At 38.4% G+C, this 16,278-nt stretch overlaps 1 protein-coding gene across 2 annotated transcripts in view; it reads right to left on the minus strand.

Annotated features, from left to right (window-relative positions):
* The window catches only part of PDLIM5 (PDZ and LIM domain 5), a 195,230-nt gene that overhangs the window by 60,390 nt on the left and 118,562 nt on the right, over positions 1-16,278 (minus strand). Inside the window, exons 6-8 of one of the 2 annotated variants that reach the window (XM_075860657.1) lie at positions 12,863-13,035; positions 10,669-10,705; positions 9,457-10,291 (exon numbers count right to left, since the gene is read on the minus strand). In XM_075860657.1, the coding sequence (XP_075716772.1) occupies positions 10,198-10,291; positions 10,669-10,705; positions 12,863-13,035 (304 nt within the window). In that variant the 3' untranslated portion in view covers positions 9,457-10,197. Of the gene's footprint in view, positions 1-9,456; positions 10,292-10,668; positions 10,706-12,862; positions 13,036-16,278 lie in introns of those variants that run through there. The other variant, XM_075860656.1, reaches the window with a different exon arrangement.

The raw sequence follows: 16,278 nt of genomic DNA on the forward strand, positions 1-16,278 counted from the left end.
TTCAGTACGGGACAGTTGTCCTGCAGCGTTCGTCAATTACGGATGTAATGCCCTCGTGTGCACATACACTTAGGGGGAAGTTCTGCAAAAATTTACTTTTAGAATATGTCAATTAGAAATGTCATAAAATTGTGATTGGTCAGGGGATGGCTGCTGGATCCCCACCGATGGTAGAAGGTGCAGGTGTCAACCATCAATCGTAAGTGGCCTTGATGTGCAGGCACTCTTCACTAAATTGAATTTATGTATTTATTTAGATTTATGAAAACTTCCAACTGAACACACTTGGAAAATACATTAATGGAGATAAAGAATTCTGGGTTTTCCTATAATTTACATTCATATAAATCTAAAACTATTTGTACTGAAGCAGCATTTTAGGACAGAACTTTTTTCAGATGTATGATGGGCATAACTATATTTACTTGCTCAATCTGGAAGACATTTATGACAGTTTACCTCTCTTGTGGATTATTTGATGTACCAGGGTCAATAGATGTTTTTTCAGGAGTAGTGGTAGAACTAGAAACTGGAAACATCTCCTCATCTCCTGGCTTTTCTAAACATGTAAGCTCTGATCTGTAATGTGATCATGCATTCCAATTTGAAATATACATAAAGAAATTAAATTAAGATTTTCACACTGTGACATTGAACTCCCAGACCTTGGATTAGGAATCAATAGTGGCACTAAATTCCTTACATGTTAGACTGAAATATTAAAATAGCAAAGAAACAAAGGGAAATAACTTTCTCATTCATACTGTGTAGGGGGAGTCTGAGGTTAGAAACCACCCAAATATATCTGTACGATGTTTAATGCTAGACTGACGTCATTGGATATGTCTATAATGCATGTCACTCTGCTCCACCTCCCTCTTGAATACAACATAAATATGTAGTCAAGCTATTGCTGTTCAGACCAGTTTTACCACTATCCCGCCAGCTGGTAAAACTAACATTTTGTATCTAACATGCAATGTTTTCTACAATTGTAGAAAACATTGCATGTTAGATACAAACAGGGTTATAGTCCACTAAAGGGACAGAAACCCCCAACCATGAGTTTTACATGCTTTATTATGTCTTCCACAGAAAGCTATATATGTTTATAAACAATGCTATTCACATTTTTGTTTTAGCTCTAATCTATCCATTTTCTTAGCTTTTTCCATATTCATGGATTTAGTCCACACTATTACAAAGACCAACTGTAAATTATTGTACTGGGAGTATAAGATCACACCGAGGCTCTCTTAAAGCGGATCTGTCACCACATTATAAGTGCCCTATCTTGTACATAATATGATTGGCGCTGTAATGTAGATTACAACAGTGTTTTTTTTATTTAGAAAAACGATAATTTTTGACTGAGTTATGACCTATATTAGCTTTATGCTAATGAGTTTCTTAATGAACAACATGGCGTGTTTTACTTTTTGACCAAGTGGGCGTTGTACAGAGGAGTGTATGACGCTGACCAATCAGCATCATACACTTCTCCCCATTCATTTACACAGCACATAGCGATATAGCTATATCGCTATGTGCAGCCACATAAACACACTATAACGTTACTCAAGTGTCCTGACAGTGAATATACATTACCTCCAGCCAGGACGTGATGTCTATTCAGAATCCTGACACTTCTGTATCGTCTGTGTGATATTTATAGCAAGGCAAGCGTGATCACGCGAGATTACCATGTAACCTTTCATTTAAAACGAGATTACGCTTGCCTTGCTGTAAATGACACACAGACGCTACAGAAGTGTCAGGATTCTGAATAGACATCACATCCTGGCTGGAGGTAATGTATATTCACTGTCAGGACACTTGAGTAACGTTATAGTGTGTTTATGTGGCTGCACATAGCGATATAGCTATATCGAAATGTGATGTGTAAATGAATGGGAAAAAGTGTTTGACGCTGATTGGTCAGTGTCATACACTTCTCTCCACAACGCCCACTTGGCCATATAGTAAAACACGCCCAGTTGTCCATTAAGAAACTCATTAGCATGAAGCTAATATAGGTCATAACTCCATTAAAAATTATCGTTTTTCTAAATAAAAAACACTGCTGTAATCTACATTGCAGCGCTGATCACATTATGTACAAGATAGGCCACTTATAATGTGGTGACAGAGCCTCTTTAAAGTGATATTATATGGCCCGAAGTGGGCCGTGTAAACGAGCGCCGATCATAGAGACTGCTCGTTGATCGGAGCTCGTTAGCTACTTTCACAAGGAGCTATGTATGGGAACGAGTTCTCAATACAGGGAGATGTACTGCTGAGAACGATAATAGTTTCGGCATTTAAATGATGCAATCAGCATTTGCTTGTTCATCGGCTAATCGTTGCCCTGTTTACACAGCGACATTATCGTAAACGAGCGTTCTATGAACGCTCGTTTGGCCAGTGTAAAAGGGCCTTTACTCCATACATCTAAAAGACTGATAAGGAGGTGCAGAGAGGCAAAAAAAAATATGGGGAGAGTTAAGATATCCATAGACATTTTACACAATTCTAAAATATCTACATAGAAAGTAAAGAAGGTTCTTGAACAAAAATACTTATGCAGTCAGGATTTAATAAAATCTATGGTCTCTGTAAATTTCTTTTGCGATTAGTTATTTTGGGGACCATTAAGTGTTAATGTTAAATAAACAATAATAAAAGTAAATACTTTGTAGATTTAGAATAGTGCAGTGTTGTCACACTGTGTGTTATCAGTAAGACACATTCCATCAAATCTATTAGGGATTGTATAAAACTTGTTCAACCTCAGTGAAGACGGATTTACTGTGGGAGATTCACTTGTAGAAGGAACATCCTCGGTTTGAGTACCCATTGAGCACATGGCCATATCCACAGGAAACGCTTGACTCTCTGTATTAATTGGAGGACCTGCAGACATGCTTGAAAAAAAATATATAACAAAAGTTTGAACTTGTTAAAATCTATTTATCTGCTAGACAGATTATCACCATGTATAAAATGGTCAATCACTGTCCATTGTCAATAACACGGTGTAGGCTTTGCTTCTAAAATGGCTTTAGGGATTCGTTTAGCTTCAAGGCTTGAGCTCAACTAGACCAAAACCAATTAAAACAAAAAGTATTTTGCTGCTAGCGGGGATTTGTACATTTTGATGGAGATTGAGTTTAAGTGCAAGTAAAGAATTTGGCAAATAACTTTTATATAAGGTTTTAAGTCTGAAACTTCTAATTTTTTAAGTATCAATTTAGATATAATATAACCTACGGCATTCATCGGTGTCGTCTCAAATTATATTATGAACATTGACGTTTTAAAACTCCTTGAGGGTCTGCAAAGAATATAAAGCTTCTAGTAAGCAAATAGAGACAAAATTGCTAATACAGTTTATGTAAGGATTCAGAATTTACCCTCTAGAAAAATTGATGAAACAAACTACTGTTATTTTCTATTATGTCACGTGTTGTAAAAACATTAAAAAATGTGAGTTTTAATATTAGGCTCTGTTCACATCTGGGTTCGGCTTTTTTGATGTTCTTCTCCATCACCGGACAGAACAACTAAAAATTAGAGAAGCCGGATCCAAATCCTTCGACTTTAATGGGTTCTGTTTGGTTTCCGTGATGGTGTCTGTCGTTTTGGCAGAATGCTGCGCTATTTTATCTGGCAAAAATAACGGATCTGTAAAGGAGGCCCCTAATGAAGCTTTCAGACGCAGATGTTAACAGAGCCTAAGTGAGTGCATCGCTAATGTCTACCACTTCAAGAGACCCTAAGCCCTCCATGTATGGCCGCAGTGTTGGAAGAGGTAGGGCTTTTCACAAGGGCCAACCTTGCTTGCTCTCCATTGTAGACACAGCAGTGGGGAAAAGTTTCTTCTGCTGGAAGCCAGAGACAAAGTGGCCTAAGCCTTTTCCAAAATCAATCGAGTGATCACTATTCGTCAATATCCATCCTATTATTACTTCTAACATGAAATTGAGGTAACTGGCCTTTTTCCCAAAACAAAATGTTAAATCAGGAGACATGAAGGCCGAAGAAACACAAGGCTCTACCATAGGCATATCTGGCACGTATTTACTACAAGATCCACGGCTAACACGGTTACAAAAACCCCATTCACATGCATTGGATGTGGAATGTTTGTAGATCTGATGAACATTTCCTAGCGGAATCCTCATTAAATTCTGGACATGTAAACGAGGCCCAAGTGCTATTTGAAATCCTGCACATGTGTAATATTTTTTTTTTTCATCTAAAACTAATCACTAATCCCCCACTTCAACATTTCTACAGACTTCAAACATTTTAGTTAGGGGGATGATCCGTTATCTTTTAAAATCATGTAGATCTGTTGTGCTTGGTAATAGCGAATGAGTGCTAGCTATGGTACTACTTAAAGGGAATGTGTCGCTAGAAAAATTATTATTTTTTTTTTAGTTACACAATTATTATTTAAGTGATTACACATTGTTTTAATTTTTTACATTTTTTCACAAGTCAGGAAATATTATAAATTAGATTCTAATTTATAACATTTCCATGTGCTGGCCACTTGACGGAGCAGTTCCCAAAATTGCAGCATGGTCAATGTGGTAAAGCAACCTCATTGCTTTATGCTGCAAATTTGGGGTAAACACACTCTCTCTAGTGTCCTCACACAATCCCCCCTCCCTTAGTCTGGCTAGTGCCAGGAGAAGGAGGGGTTTGAATTTTCAAACCTCCTACACTGTGTGCCGCCATTTTCTGAGCGACTGCACAGTGTAGGAGTATTAGATACAGTGCTAAGCAGACATTAACACGAACATAATGCACACATCACATACACGAACATAAATTATCTTCTCCTGCCGCCGCCTCCGTTCCTATTCCTTGCGCCTTCGCTTCCTTGAACATATGGCCGGAAGTCATCATCTTACTGTCCGGCCGCGGCTTCCGGTTCACATGAAAATGGCACCGGATTTCGCTCTGCGAACGAACTTCGTTTTGGTCTGTGTGGGAGTGGCGAATGCGCCGTTCCCACACAGATGGCGTACGCTTCAGAGAATGGAACGGCTCCCGTTCGCATTCTCTATAGGGTTGTATGTGCCATATTCCATCTCTGTATGTGTTGTTAATCGACACATACAGAGATGAAAGAAAAATGGCAGCCCCCATAGAGAAGTAAAAGTAAGAACAAAGTAAAAAGTAGAACACAAAAATACAAATAAATAAAATTTATGTTAATATCATATTAAAAGCAATATGATAAAAAAATAAATAATTTCATGACACCTTCCCTTTAAAATTACCCTACTTACAAATTCCACATCCATGCCTTTGGGTGTTTTATACTACAACATACACCTATTGATTTTATACTATTATACAAGTTTCACAATTTTAACTTTCAATAATGTATTATTTAGGTAATACAGTTTAGTAAACAAAATACTATTATTTAATATTTAACATCAGACAAAACATATATACACAGACAAGAAAAAAGCAGGTATATCTTTCATGACAAATAGAAAGGTGGCAAAGGATGTGAAGAACACATGGATGGGAGTAGATAATATGTTATTAAACCAAGGTTACGTCCAGTTGGATATCCCCCCCCCCTATTAACCCCTACATGTTTCTTTTTACCATAGGCTTTGAATCCTACTGAAATCTACCCAAACGGATAAGGTTAAGATTCAGGCAATAGTCTCACACATGTTATCTGTTGTCTATCTATCCATAAAAAAATTATTTATGAAGACCTAATCCTATAATTTTCATTGCCTCTAAATGATCATGTCATAGCATCACAGGAACCGCTATCTACATCAACAGTTAAGGGCTAGAATTAACGCTTAATGGCTATAATCTATCAGCACCATGTAAGTGAAAAAGGGGCTTCATACAAGATCCACCATTTCAACCTGTCGTTGCTATGAAAACTAGCCAAATGTTAAAGAGGCTCTGTCACCACATTATAATTGCCTTATCTCCTACATAAGGAGATCGGTGCTATAATGTAGGTGACAGCAGTGCTTTTTATTTAAAAAAACGATCTATTTTATACATTACCTCCAGCCTGGACGTGATGTTTATTCAGAATCCTGACCACTTCTGAATCTTTTCTGTGAGATTCCAGCAAGGCAAACGTAATCTCGTTTGAAATGACAGGTTACATCGTAATCTCGCGAGATTACGTTTGCCTTGCTGTAAATCTCAGAGACGCTACAGACGTGTCAGGATTGTGAATACACATCACGTCCTGGCTGGAGGTAATGTATATTCATTATCAGGACACTGCAGTAATGTTAGTGTTTGTGTATGTGGCTGCACATAGCAATATAACTATATCGCTAATGCAGTTTAAATTAATGGAGAGAAGTGTATGACGCTGATCGGTCAGCGTCATACACTCCTCTGTAAAAAGCCCACTTGGTCTAAAGTAAAACACGCCCATTTGGGCATTAAGAAACCTGTTAAGGATCTGCCAGGCTCAGCTTCTGTGTCTACGCCCATAGGTAATCAGTCTGCACCTGCTTCTATGTCTGTGAGACTGACTCCATCTTCCACCACTCAGGATGGCAGGCTTAGGAGTGGGAGAGCCTATCGCAGCCTGGCCAGACGGAGCTAGCTCCCGCCCTCTGTCTATTTATACCTGCCTTTCCTGTTCCTCCTTTGCTTGTGATTCTTCTCGTGTGGTTTCCTGGCCTTGCTGCAGCTCCTAACTATTTGACCTTGCTTCATACTGACCCTGGCTTACTGACTACTCTCCTGCTCTGCATTTGGTACCTCGTACACTCCTGGTTTGACTCGGCTCGTTCACCTCTCTTGTTGCTCACGGTGTTGCCGTGGGCAACTGCCCCATTTCCCTTTGCTTCTGTGTACCCTTGTCTGTCGTGCACTTATTGAGCGTAGGGACCGTCGCCCAGTTGTACCCCGTCGCCTAGGGCGGGTCGTTGCAAGTAGGCAGGGACAGAGTGGCGGGTAGATTAGAGCTCACTTGTCTGTTTCCCTACCCCCACAATTACAAAATCGCTCATAAAGTTTTTTAAAATAGATAGTTTTTCTAAATAAAAAGCATTACCTACATTATAGCGCCCATCTCCTTATATAGGAGATAGGGCACTGTGGTGACAGAGCCTCTTTAAGTAAGCTCCAGTTTGCAAGACTTCACTCTATTATGAAACTGCCTTATGCTTCTGGGCATTGTGACAGCCTTTTTTATATCTCCAGTCACAGAATACAGGTTTCCATAAGCAGAACCTATAGTCTGCTGACAGCACCATTTTTCTATTGTGGCCAGAATAGTTCAGATTGGACAACTATTGAAAAAGAATGCATCAGTTCTCCAATCCCATCTGCACAAAAAAAAAAAAAAAAAAGATGGTGATAATGGCCTAGCAACGTGCTTGACAAAGACTGGATATAATCTCATCACCTGGACATAACCTAGAGTGGTGCAAGTGTAGAATAACCAAATCCGACAAAACAATCTTGTGTGTCTTACATGTATGTATTAAGAGAGTTACATATTAGGTGGCTTGATGGTGACAAAATGGGAATTTGTGGAGTCATATTTATCTGTGCAGTTAGAAATCAGTCTGTTTAGATATTTTCTTAATAGTGATTGTTTCACCGGTTACCTGATAGCTCCATTTATAACTTGGCTTTCCCTAGGCATAAAAAAAATAGTTCTTCAGTTATTTCCAAAACTGCAGAATAAAAAAAGTTATTCACTAAATGCAAAGCAACACTTTCAATTCTCTGATGATTATAGTGTAAGTAATCTGCTACACATTCCCTTCCCCTAAATTTGGGGGAAAAAATGAAATGGGCTACCATATAATATTTCTATGTGTTTTTACCTGTGATTTGTAACAGCTTTGTGTTATCATCACTCTGTGTCACAGTATAACGTCTATAATGTAGCAGCTATTGACTGTTCTCTCCATGACATATATTTTCTCATGTGTCAGCAACCCCTCATGTCACAGGTAATAGATGATTGATGGTGTACATAGTCACCCAGTCAAAGTAGAAAATTTGGTATTTGCAAATAATGTATCATATCTTAAAATAAAATAAAGGGTATGTATACATTTACAAGCAATGATTTAAAAGTCCTATCATTTGTGTAACCAGTGGAATATTATGAAACGCTAAGGTGAAGTCTGAGTCAGTGCAGACGGAAATCGAACACTGGGACCCCCTGTTATCAACTTACTGTTGGGAGACCCATCAAACAAAAATCGACTAACCCTTATGAAGGGTTGGACATTGACTTACAAGGTAGACACCTATAGCCCTTTTTTTCTTTTGGAGGAGAGCTATTTTGCATACAGGGAGGATAAGCAATGTCATTGAGCATCCAGAAAGTATCATAGCTGGAATAAAATCTTATGACCAGGATTTTCTAACAAGAATTTGCTTTTGTTCAAAATGGATCACGGAACTTGAGATCTGTGTGGGGGGGGCCGAGGCACCGAGCCGAAAAACTCTGAGCTGGCCCTATTCCCATCTGTGTTTGTTCAGTCTCACCCATTCAGGTGCATGGTGAAGTAGAAACCACGGACATCACACGGATGTCATCTGTATACTGTCCAAGATTACGGACCGCAAAAGACAAACAGTCGTGTGCATGTAGCCTTAGGCAAGTACTAATAAATAATAACATTTTACACACAGAATACAGGAAATACATTTTATTTGATAATAGAGACGAAACTATAATACATTATATTACATCAAGATGTACCAGCGAAGAGTAGAACGACTAAAGATGTTCACTGCAAGGCGGACAGCGCAGTCACTAAACATCTTGCGCTAGCAGTTCTGTCACGTATGCTCTTTGGAAATTATTAAAGTCCCAAATGTGTTTTTAAACAGTAATGACATTTCGACAATCAACGCCTGAGCCGTCTAGAGCATCACAGATATGTAGAAATGTAACTAATATTTATATTTATCTATGCTACGGGTTATGTCCACGCACATTATCAACCATTATGTATAGAAACAAAAGCTGCTTTCTGTTCAACTCTCAAAAGTTGTCTAAAAGGGATCCAAGGCAAAAATGTGAATGTCAGAGTTGCGTAAATCTAAAAGGCATGCAACATATCACAGTTCAGAAATCCAGCAAGCGGCAATACCTTCCTTTATCATCAATCACTTTCAGTAGTCAATGTTTATTAATCAGCATCAACACCACAGCCAACAACCTCTGTAGAGAATTCCAAAGATAACAGTGGAAGCCGTGTCCTTGATGGAAACGTGTGGCTATTAACTAAGCACAACATGCGACTGACCCTTTATATTCCACATTGTAGAATCATATCAATAAACATGCATATCACCATTCCCAGGGTCAGTATTTGGTAATATTACCTTTTACAAAATTTCAGGCAGCTCATATATATTCAATGAATGTGCCGAGTAACACACATGTAGCAGCGTTGCATTTGTCCTTTAAAATGTACAGCTTTAAAGAAAGCTGAAGGAAATCGGTACATGAGCAATTTCTCACTATACTTTTGTACTTACTAAAATCTCCATGGCCTATTTCCAAACCGCTTACCTGTACATGTGAACATTATTAAAGGGGCCAGCCTAACTGAACAACTCCTGTTTATGTTATATGGATGTCATAGTTAGACATCTATTTGCCAGAGTGCAGAGCTGCTGCAAAGAGCAGCAGCCGCTGTCGGATTTCGCACTAGTATGACTTATATGGTCTTTAAATCATTTGTATGGGCACTGTGTAACACTATATTTTTCCTGCAGCGGGCCACCCAAAGGGGTTTCAGCCAGGCCCATGGCAGAGGTAGGACTGTCTTTCAAAAAGGGTCTGTCTGGTTAGGATAGCCCCTTTAAGGTCTATAGGAGCCATATAAAAGTGTATATAGTAGATTTAACTGTAGTTCTGTAAAACCACAGCTATTCCTTATGACAAATAAAGCTCTGCTATATCTGTATATATGGAGATTACATACGAATAAACTAGAAAACGTTTTATTAACAGTTCACTCTGATCAGTATTTCAGCTTATTTTAACATTATTCAATATAAGCAAAATTTGTTGTCCTCATGCTGCAAATAAAATAAATAAATAAAATGAGGGAACACCAAATGTTTCCCTTGCAATGAAGCATTGAAAAGAAAGGCACAAAAGGTTTAGAAAAGACAGGAAATATAGGTGAGAAAAGTAGAGGATCACTGCACATTTAGAACACGGGCTGAAACACCATGGTGCCAGTCACGTAATTTTGTATACTTTGGACTAATGATTTGAACGGGAACTTTTTCCCTACAAAGAGAGAAAAGATAGAAAAAGACAAGAGAAGAAAAGTAAAGTAAAAGTATATATATATTTTTTTTTGCATGGAGACATGTACATTTACTTATACCACATAGCCAGTACGCCACTTCACAAAAAGTTAAATATATATCAAAGAATATACAATTACAATCATAATGCCCACAAAAACATTGCTGACACGAGTAGGGCCACAAAACGACAAGATATGTAGCACATGAACTTATTAATCCATACTGAACAGAGTTATCACATACTAGCAATGATCAAGATGCAGAACATAAGTATGTATCAGCATAAACAAACATACAACAAAAGCCAAACAAATCTTGTGTGACATACCAAAAGAAAAGAGAAATTAAACTTACTTGTTCCTTTTGTCACTTTCAGGTTCTGGTTCTGTAACTGTAATAGAAAAGTACAAAAATAACATTAGACAATATTAAATTTGTAACGGTTACAGAGATTCCAAATACATGGTTGCTTTCTTTCAAAAACAGCTCAGTCACATTCACTTGAACAGGACTGAGCTGCAATACCACTCAAAGCCTTTGGATAAGAGGGGCGCTGTTTAGGAAAGAAAACACACATTATTTTTTTTAAATCTCATGCAATTCCTTTAAGAGATATTCCAAAAATCCCCTACTCTTAGAGATGAAGAATAGATAATAGAGTTAATAAAAAAAAAATATATGATCATAATATATAAAAATGTGTATTAGTGTGTTTGGTGCAACTTTCTAATTACTTTTAATGAAATAATATTTTTGCTTTTTGAGATACAGCTGCTTTGTATCCTTTATATAGAGCAGCTGTATCTTGTATCCACCTGTATCTTGCGCTGATAGCTGAATCCGTCAGGTCAGCGGGACTGACCGGTTCAGTGTCAGCGGGTCTTTCGTGTCTGACATGCAGGATAGAGCTGTTACTGATCACATCTAAGTTCATAACCCGCTGCCACTGAACCCGTCAGTCCCGCTGACATGACGGATTCAGATCTCCGCGCAAGACACATTTGCTCTGTATACAGGATACAAAGCAACTGTATCTCCCCCAAAAAATTTTTTAAGAAAAAGTAATTAGAAAGTTGCATCAAACACATTGATATATATATATATATATATATATATATATATATATATATATATAACTGTTAAAAATGGTGCTAGAAATTTTTCTTTCCTAGCTGCAGTTCCAGTTCAATAATTGGTTTTATTCCTATTTGTTACAGAATATGCTGGCTAATGTAAGTAGTAATATTACTTCATATTCTGGAGATTAATCCTTTCACTGCCAGGACAATTTTCACGCATTTGACAAACGCATAAATAATCGGAATTATAAAATATATCATTCATATTATACCCCGATACCCATATATTTTGTGAAAGTAGAGAGCTGGCACATTGTGAAAATGCCACCCAGCACATTTCAATCATGGGCGCCTTCATGCAATTTTGCATCAAATCGTAACATTTCGCAAAAAATTACATAAAAATCCATGTTTGTGGTTAAAAATCTGACCCAAACAGAGCATGAGACGCACAAAACCTCCTACAAATAAAAGTTCAAGATGTACAAAGTTCATACATGCCACTTATGCCTAATGCAAAGATCTTTACAAAAGCATCAAAATTTAAGAGACTTAAAACCTCTATAATCCTGATGTCAATAAAAATCTGAGTCATGGAATCTGTAAAAAGTATTTTTATACACACACACACACACACACACACACACACACACACACACACACACACACACACACACACACACACACACACACACACACACACACACACACACACACACACACACACACACACAGAGAAATGTCAGTGACAGGCTGTGATCTTTCTACCTGCGGTCACTTGCAGCTTCCCCCACTTCCACCCCTCCCTTGCAGTGACATAAAACCAGGAAATTAAACTTTTCTTGCTGCTCCCCAAATATATTACCAATAATATTGAGTCTGGTATAATTTGAGAGTTAAGATTCTGGGCTTTAATATGATCTCAAATCTTTAGATCTAGTCCTTATATACTACAGCAAGCGTTTAAAGTCATGATGTATTACATGCATCCTTGGCAGTGAAGGGGTTAAGGGGTTCTCTGCTTTGTACAGTCCATTTTATTTTTATTTTTTAGGGTACCGCAACAATAAGCTGATCACAGGGAGTCCCGTCGCTGGGACCCACAGTAATCAGCTGTAATCTGTGAGGGTATCCAGCAACAAGTGTTCAATTTTCCTGCAGCACCACCACGGGTGTAATGAAGCATTACACAGTAACAGCTAAAATCAATGGACTGTAATACAGAAAGACTTTGCAGCTATTCTCCACTCTGGCTAATAGATAAGGGTCCTGAACTGGCTACATCCCCTCTATTAAATTAAAATTCTCTAACAGGGTATATAAAAATGGGTATTATATATACAAACCTTTTAAAATACCAATAAAGCTTACAACATTTTAGACAGCCATAAAGAGAAACCCTAGAAAACTGACACACAAATACATTTCCTTAATCTCCATAGTCGTTATAAACAAAAAAAATAACTTACGATTTTCCGTCCCAGTCATCTGAGCAAGGATACGGAACGAACGTGACTGGGTGGTACCAGTGCGTGGGTGCCAGTCTTCAGTGTTGTCTACAAGACGCTTCTTGCTAGCATCACTATAAATTGGAGCATGATGGAAATCTGTCTCAACATCAAGAATATGTTGACGAGGAGGGCTAAAGAAAGAATAGAAAAAAAAAAAAAAAAAATCGGAATTTTTTTTTATTTATTTTTTATTAAATCGACCAAACCCAAAACAATCAACGAGTTATAACCAACATTTTTACCCAAGAAATATAGATTTAAAGAGGACCTATAACTTCCAGGGAAACCTCATCAAATAATAGGAGACTCCATTAGAAAACCTTTTCAAATATATATACAGTATATATATATATAGTTTCGGCAGATGCAACTGCCCCTCTCAAGCATACTTTTTTGTAGACTATTACGATGGATACAGCCTTTATCCACATTTATTGTTCATTCCTGCATGGTGCTGCTCTTGATTTTCTTTGTTATATATATATACACACACACTTTTGTAGTGCATCTATGTGTCATCAGTGTTCACGGATCCACGAAAAAAAAAAAAAAGAAAGGCTGGAATTGATACCACCAGTTTGTCCCAACCCCCTGAGTAGGTCATATGATCCACAAACACGGACAGTAAAATAACACGTCCTGAATTTAAGCGGCCCGGACTCGCGGCTCCACACGGATCCGTGAACATCACGGTCATGTGCATGGGGCCGTATAAGTGAATGGGTCCGTATGCTATCCGCATCGTCGTGTGCATTAGGCCTAATTTAGTAACAAAAGCTCTGTCCCTTTAAAAAAAAAGAAAAGGGCAACATCTTCAGCTAAGGCAGCAGTAAGCAAAGATTTTGACTGCTGTGTGAGATTTCCTGCTTCTAAGGAGAATCCACTGCGTGGTGGTAAACTAAAGGCCCTTTTACACTGGGCGATTATCGGGCAGACAAGTATTCATAGAACGCTCGTTCCCGATAATTGCCCTGTGTAAACAGGGGAAAGATCAGCAGATGAACGAGCAAACGCTCGATCATCTGCTGATCGTATCGTTTTAAAAAACTGAAATATCGTTCTTGGCAGCACATCTCCCTGTGACAGGAGCAAACGAGCACCGATCAACGAGCTGTCTCGTTGATCGGCGCTCGTTGCACCAGCCAAAATTGGCCGGTGTAATAGGTCCTTAAGTGTGCAGCACGTACACACAGGTGAGATCGCTGCTACTTTACTTCATAATGGATGATGTTTTTATAAGAAACAGATTAAAGGGCTTCCGTTATCATTTATATTTTATTATTTTCGAGATCTTTGAAGCCAGTAAATGACAAAACATCGTTTACATTCAAAGTCAGATAACACCTCCAGTTCCAGTCAGTATGGGCTATGCTCCTGCAGGGCTCACGCAGCTGCTGAGTTTATTACAATGTACCGACACAAACAGGCTGGAACAGACTGGTGTTCCTTGAGTCCACCAGAGGGCCCACTCTGCGTCTATTTAGTACATATGCAAATCCACTTTTAATTGCACAATAAATTAGTTTTTACCATTGGATAAATCATCAGTGAGGGATGTCCTAATGTATGCTGCGTCTCTATTCAGATGAGTATATAAGGCATTCACCCCCTTGTCAATGTCACACTATTGATGGTTCAGGACCAGGCCAATTTGAGATTTCAGGACCAGACACCGTTTAGCCCTTTTTAACATGCGTTAAATGGTTATAACTTTTTATTTGTTGGGCTAGCGATGTCATTTTTGAGTCGTTTTTCATAGACAATGCAGGTTTCTTTTTTAATAATTTTTATACGCATCCTTTTCGCTATATTAGAATTTTTCGTCTTAGAGTTTGAAAATAATACTGAGAAAATATGGGGGCGAAAGATCAATACTACGGTCGCATGTCCACATGCATTTGCATCATGTCGGCAGCATATCTTCCTGTTCACACGGGGAGATATGCTGCCGACAAGCGTCTATTTTGAACTCGGCCGTGGGAACTCGGCCTTAGGCCGTTTTCTACAGTAGCCTTTACACTAATTTTTTTTGCGTTAAATGTAGAAAGGTGGTTTTACACAGGCAGATATCGTTCGTGTTTACACTTTTAAACAAGTGCCGATTGACTATACGGCTTGTCGATCGGCGCTTGTTTGTTACGTTCAAACTGAGCCACGATATTTTCCAACCAACATCTCCCCAACTTTGAAGTCCTGGTGCTGTTACTTGTCTTCTGTTCCTGCCGTTTCTATCTATCTATCTATCTATCTATCTATCTATCTATCTATCCATCCATCTATCCATCTATCCATCCATCTATCCATCTATCTATCCATCTATCTATCCATCTATCTATCTATATCTCATTTGTTGAAATGTGCTGTTCAAATTTTTGTTGTGTTTATGTGATTCATATATGTGGGGTTAGTGACTGCCTCCATTTTTGATCTTGCACTCCTCACATTCTGCGGTGGGTGATTTTAATTAGTTTAATGCTGGTTCCTACCATCCCCAAGTATATGTAGGCGCTGTCCCAGTTCTGGGTATATGTGCAGCGTAGGTTCCCACCTCATAGAGGTCGCCTTGTCGTGGCAGGTGGGCTCACACAATTTGATCAAAATGTGCGCTAAGAACCTCCCTATTGTAAGTAGATCTAGCAGGAATGCATATTTATCTACATCTAGCGGCTTAGGTGACATTGGTGCTCGCAGTGTGCTGTCTCCATTTTCTTGTGTGATATATATATAAATACATAAATAAATAAATCCGGGTACAATATCTAATGTAAAAAATAGAGAATTGGTATCTCTAGAACAGCACTTTTGTGAACTGGCTCACGTTTTCACGTCCACGTTGCACCCGTGCGAGACCCGTTTTCACAGATCCTTCATAGACTTGAGTCTATTGAGGGATCCGTGAAAACAGATGAAAATAGGATATGTCCTATTTTTTCATGGGCCCTTCACACAGTCCGTTAAAACAGCCATGTGAGCAGCCCCATTGAAATACATGCGTCCGTGTGACGGCCTCTAAAAAAAACAGCCATCACGCGGATGAGATTTACGTTGTAAAACCACATCTCTCTAGATTATCTTCTCTTTTATTCAGTTTATCCAAAGTTAAGATTTTCTGTACATGCACCATCCTTTTAGAATAATCTACTTTGTCCATTAGCAAATTTTAGCTTGTTATTTTTAAAAAAAATGTATAGTTAATTAGGCATTATTGGTAAGAATACAGTAGGCTTGAAGAAATCTAACAATGTAACACGGTGGCCACTAGATGGCAGTGTTGTTAATCGTTATTGCTAGCACCATGCGGTACAATTATACAAATAATTTTAATATCAGTAAGCTCGACCTCCTCATATGAAGAGCTTTACAGAAAAACGTCA

This window comes from Rhinoderma darwinii, chromosome 1, assembly GCF_050947455.1.
Source record: "Rhinoderma darwinii isolate aRhiDar2 chromosome 1, aRhiDar2.hap1, whole genome shotgun sequence".
NCBI lineage: Eukaryota > Metazoa > Chordata > Amphibia > Anura > Rhinodermatidae > Rhinoderma > Rhinoderma darwinii.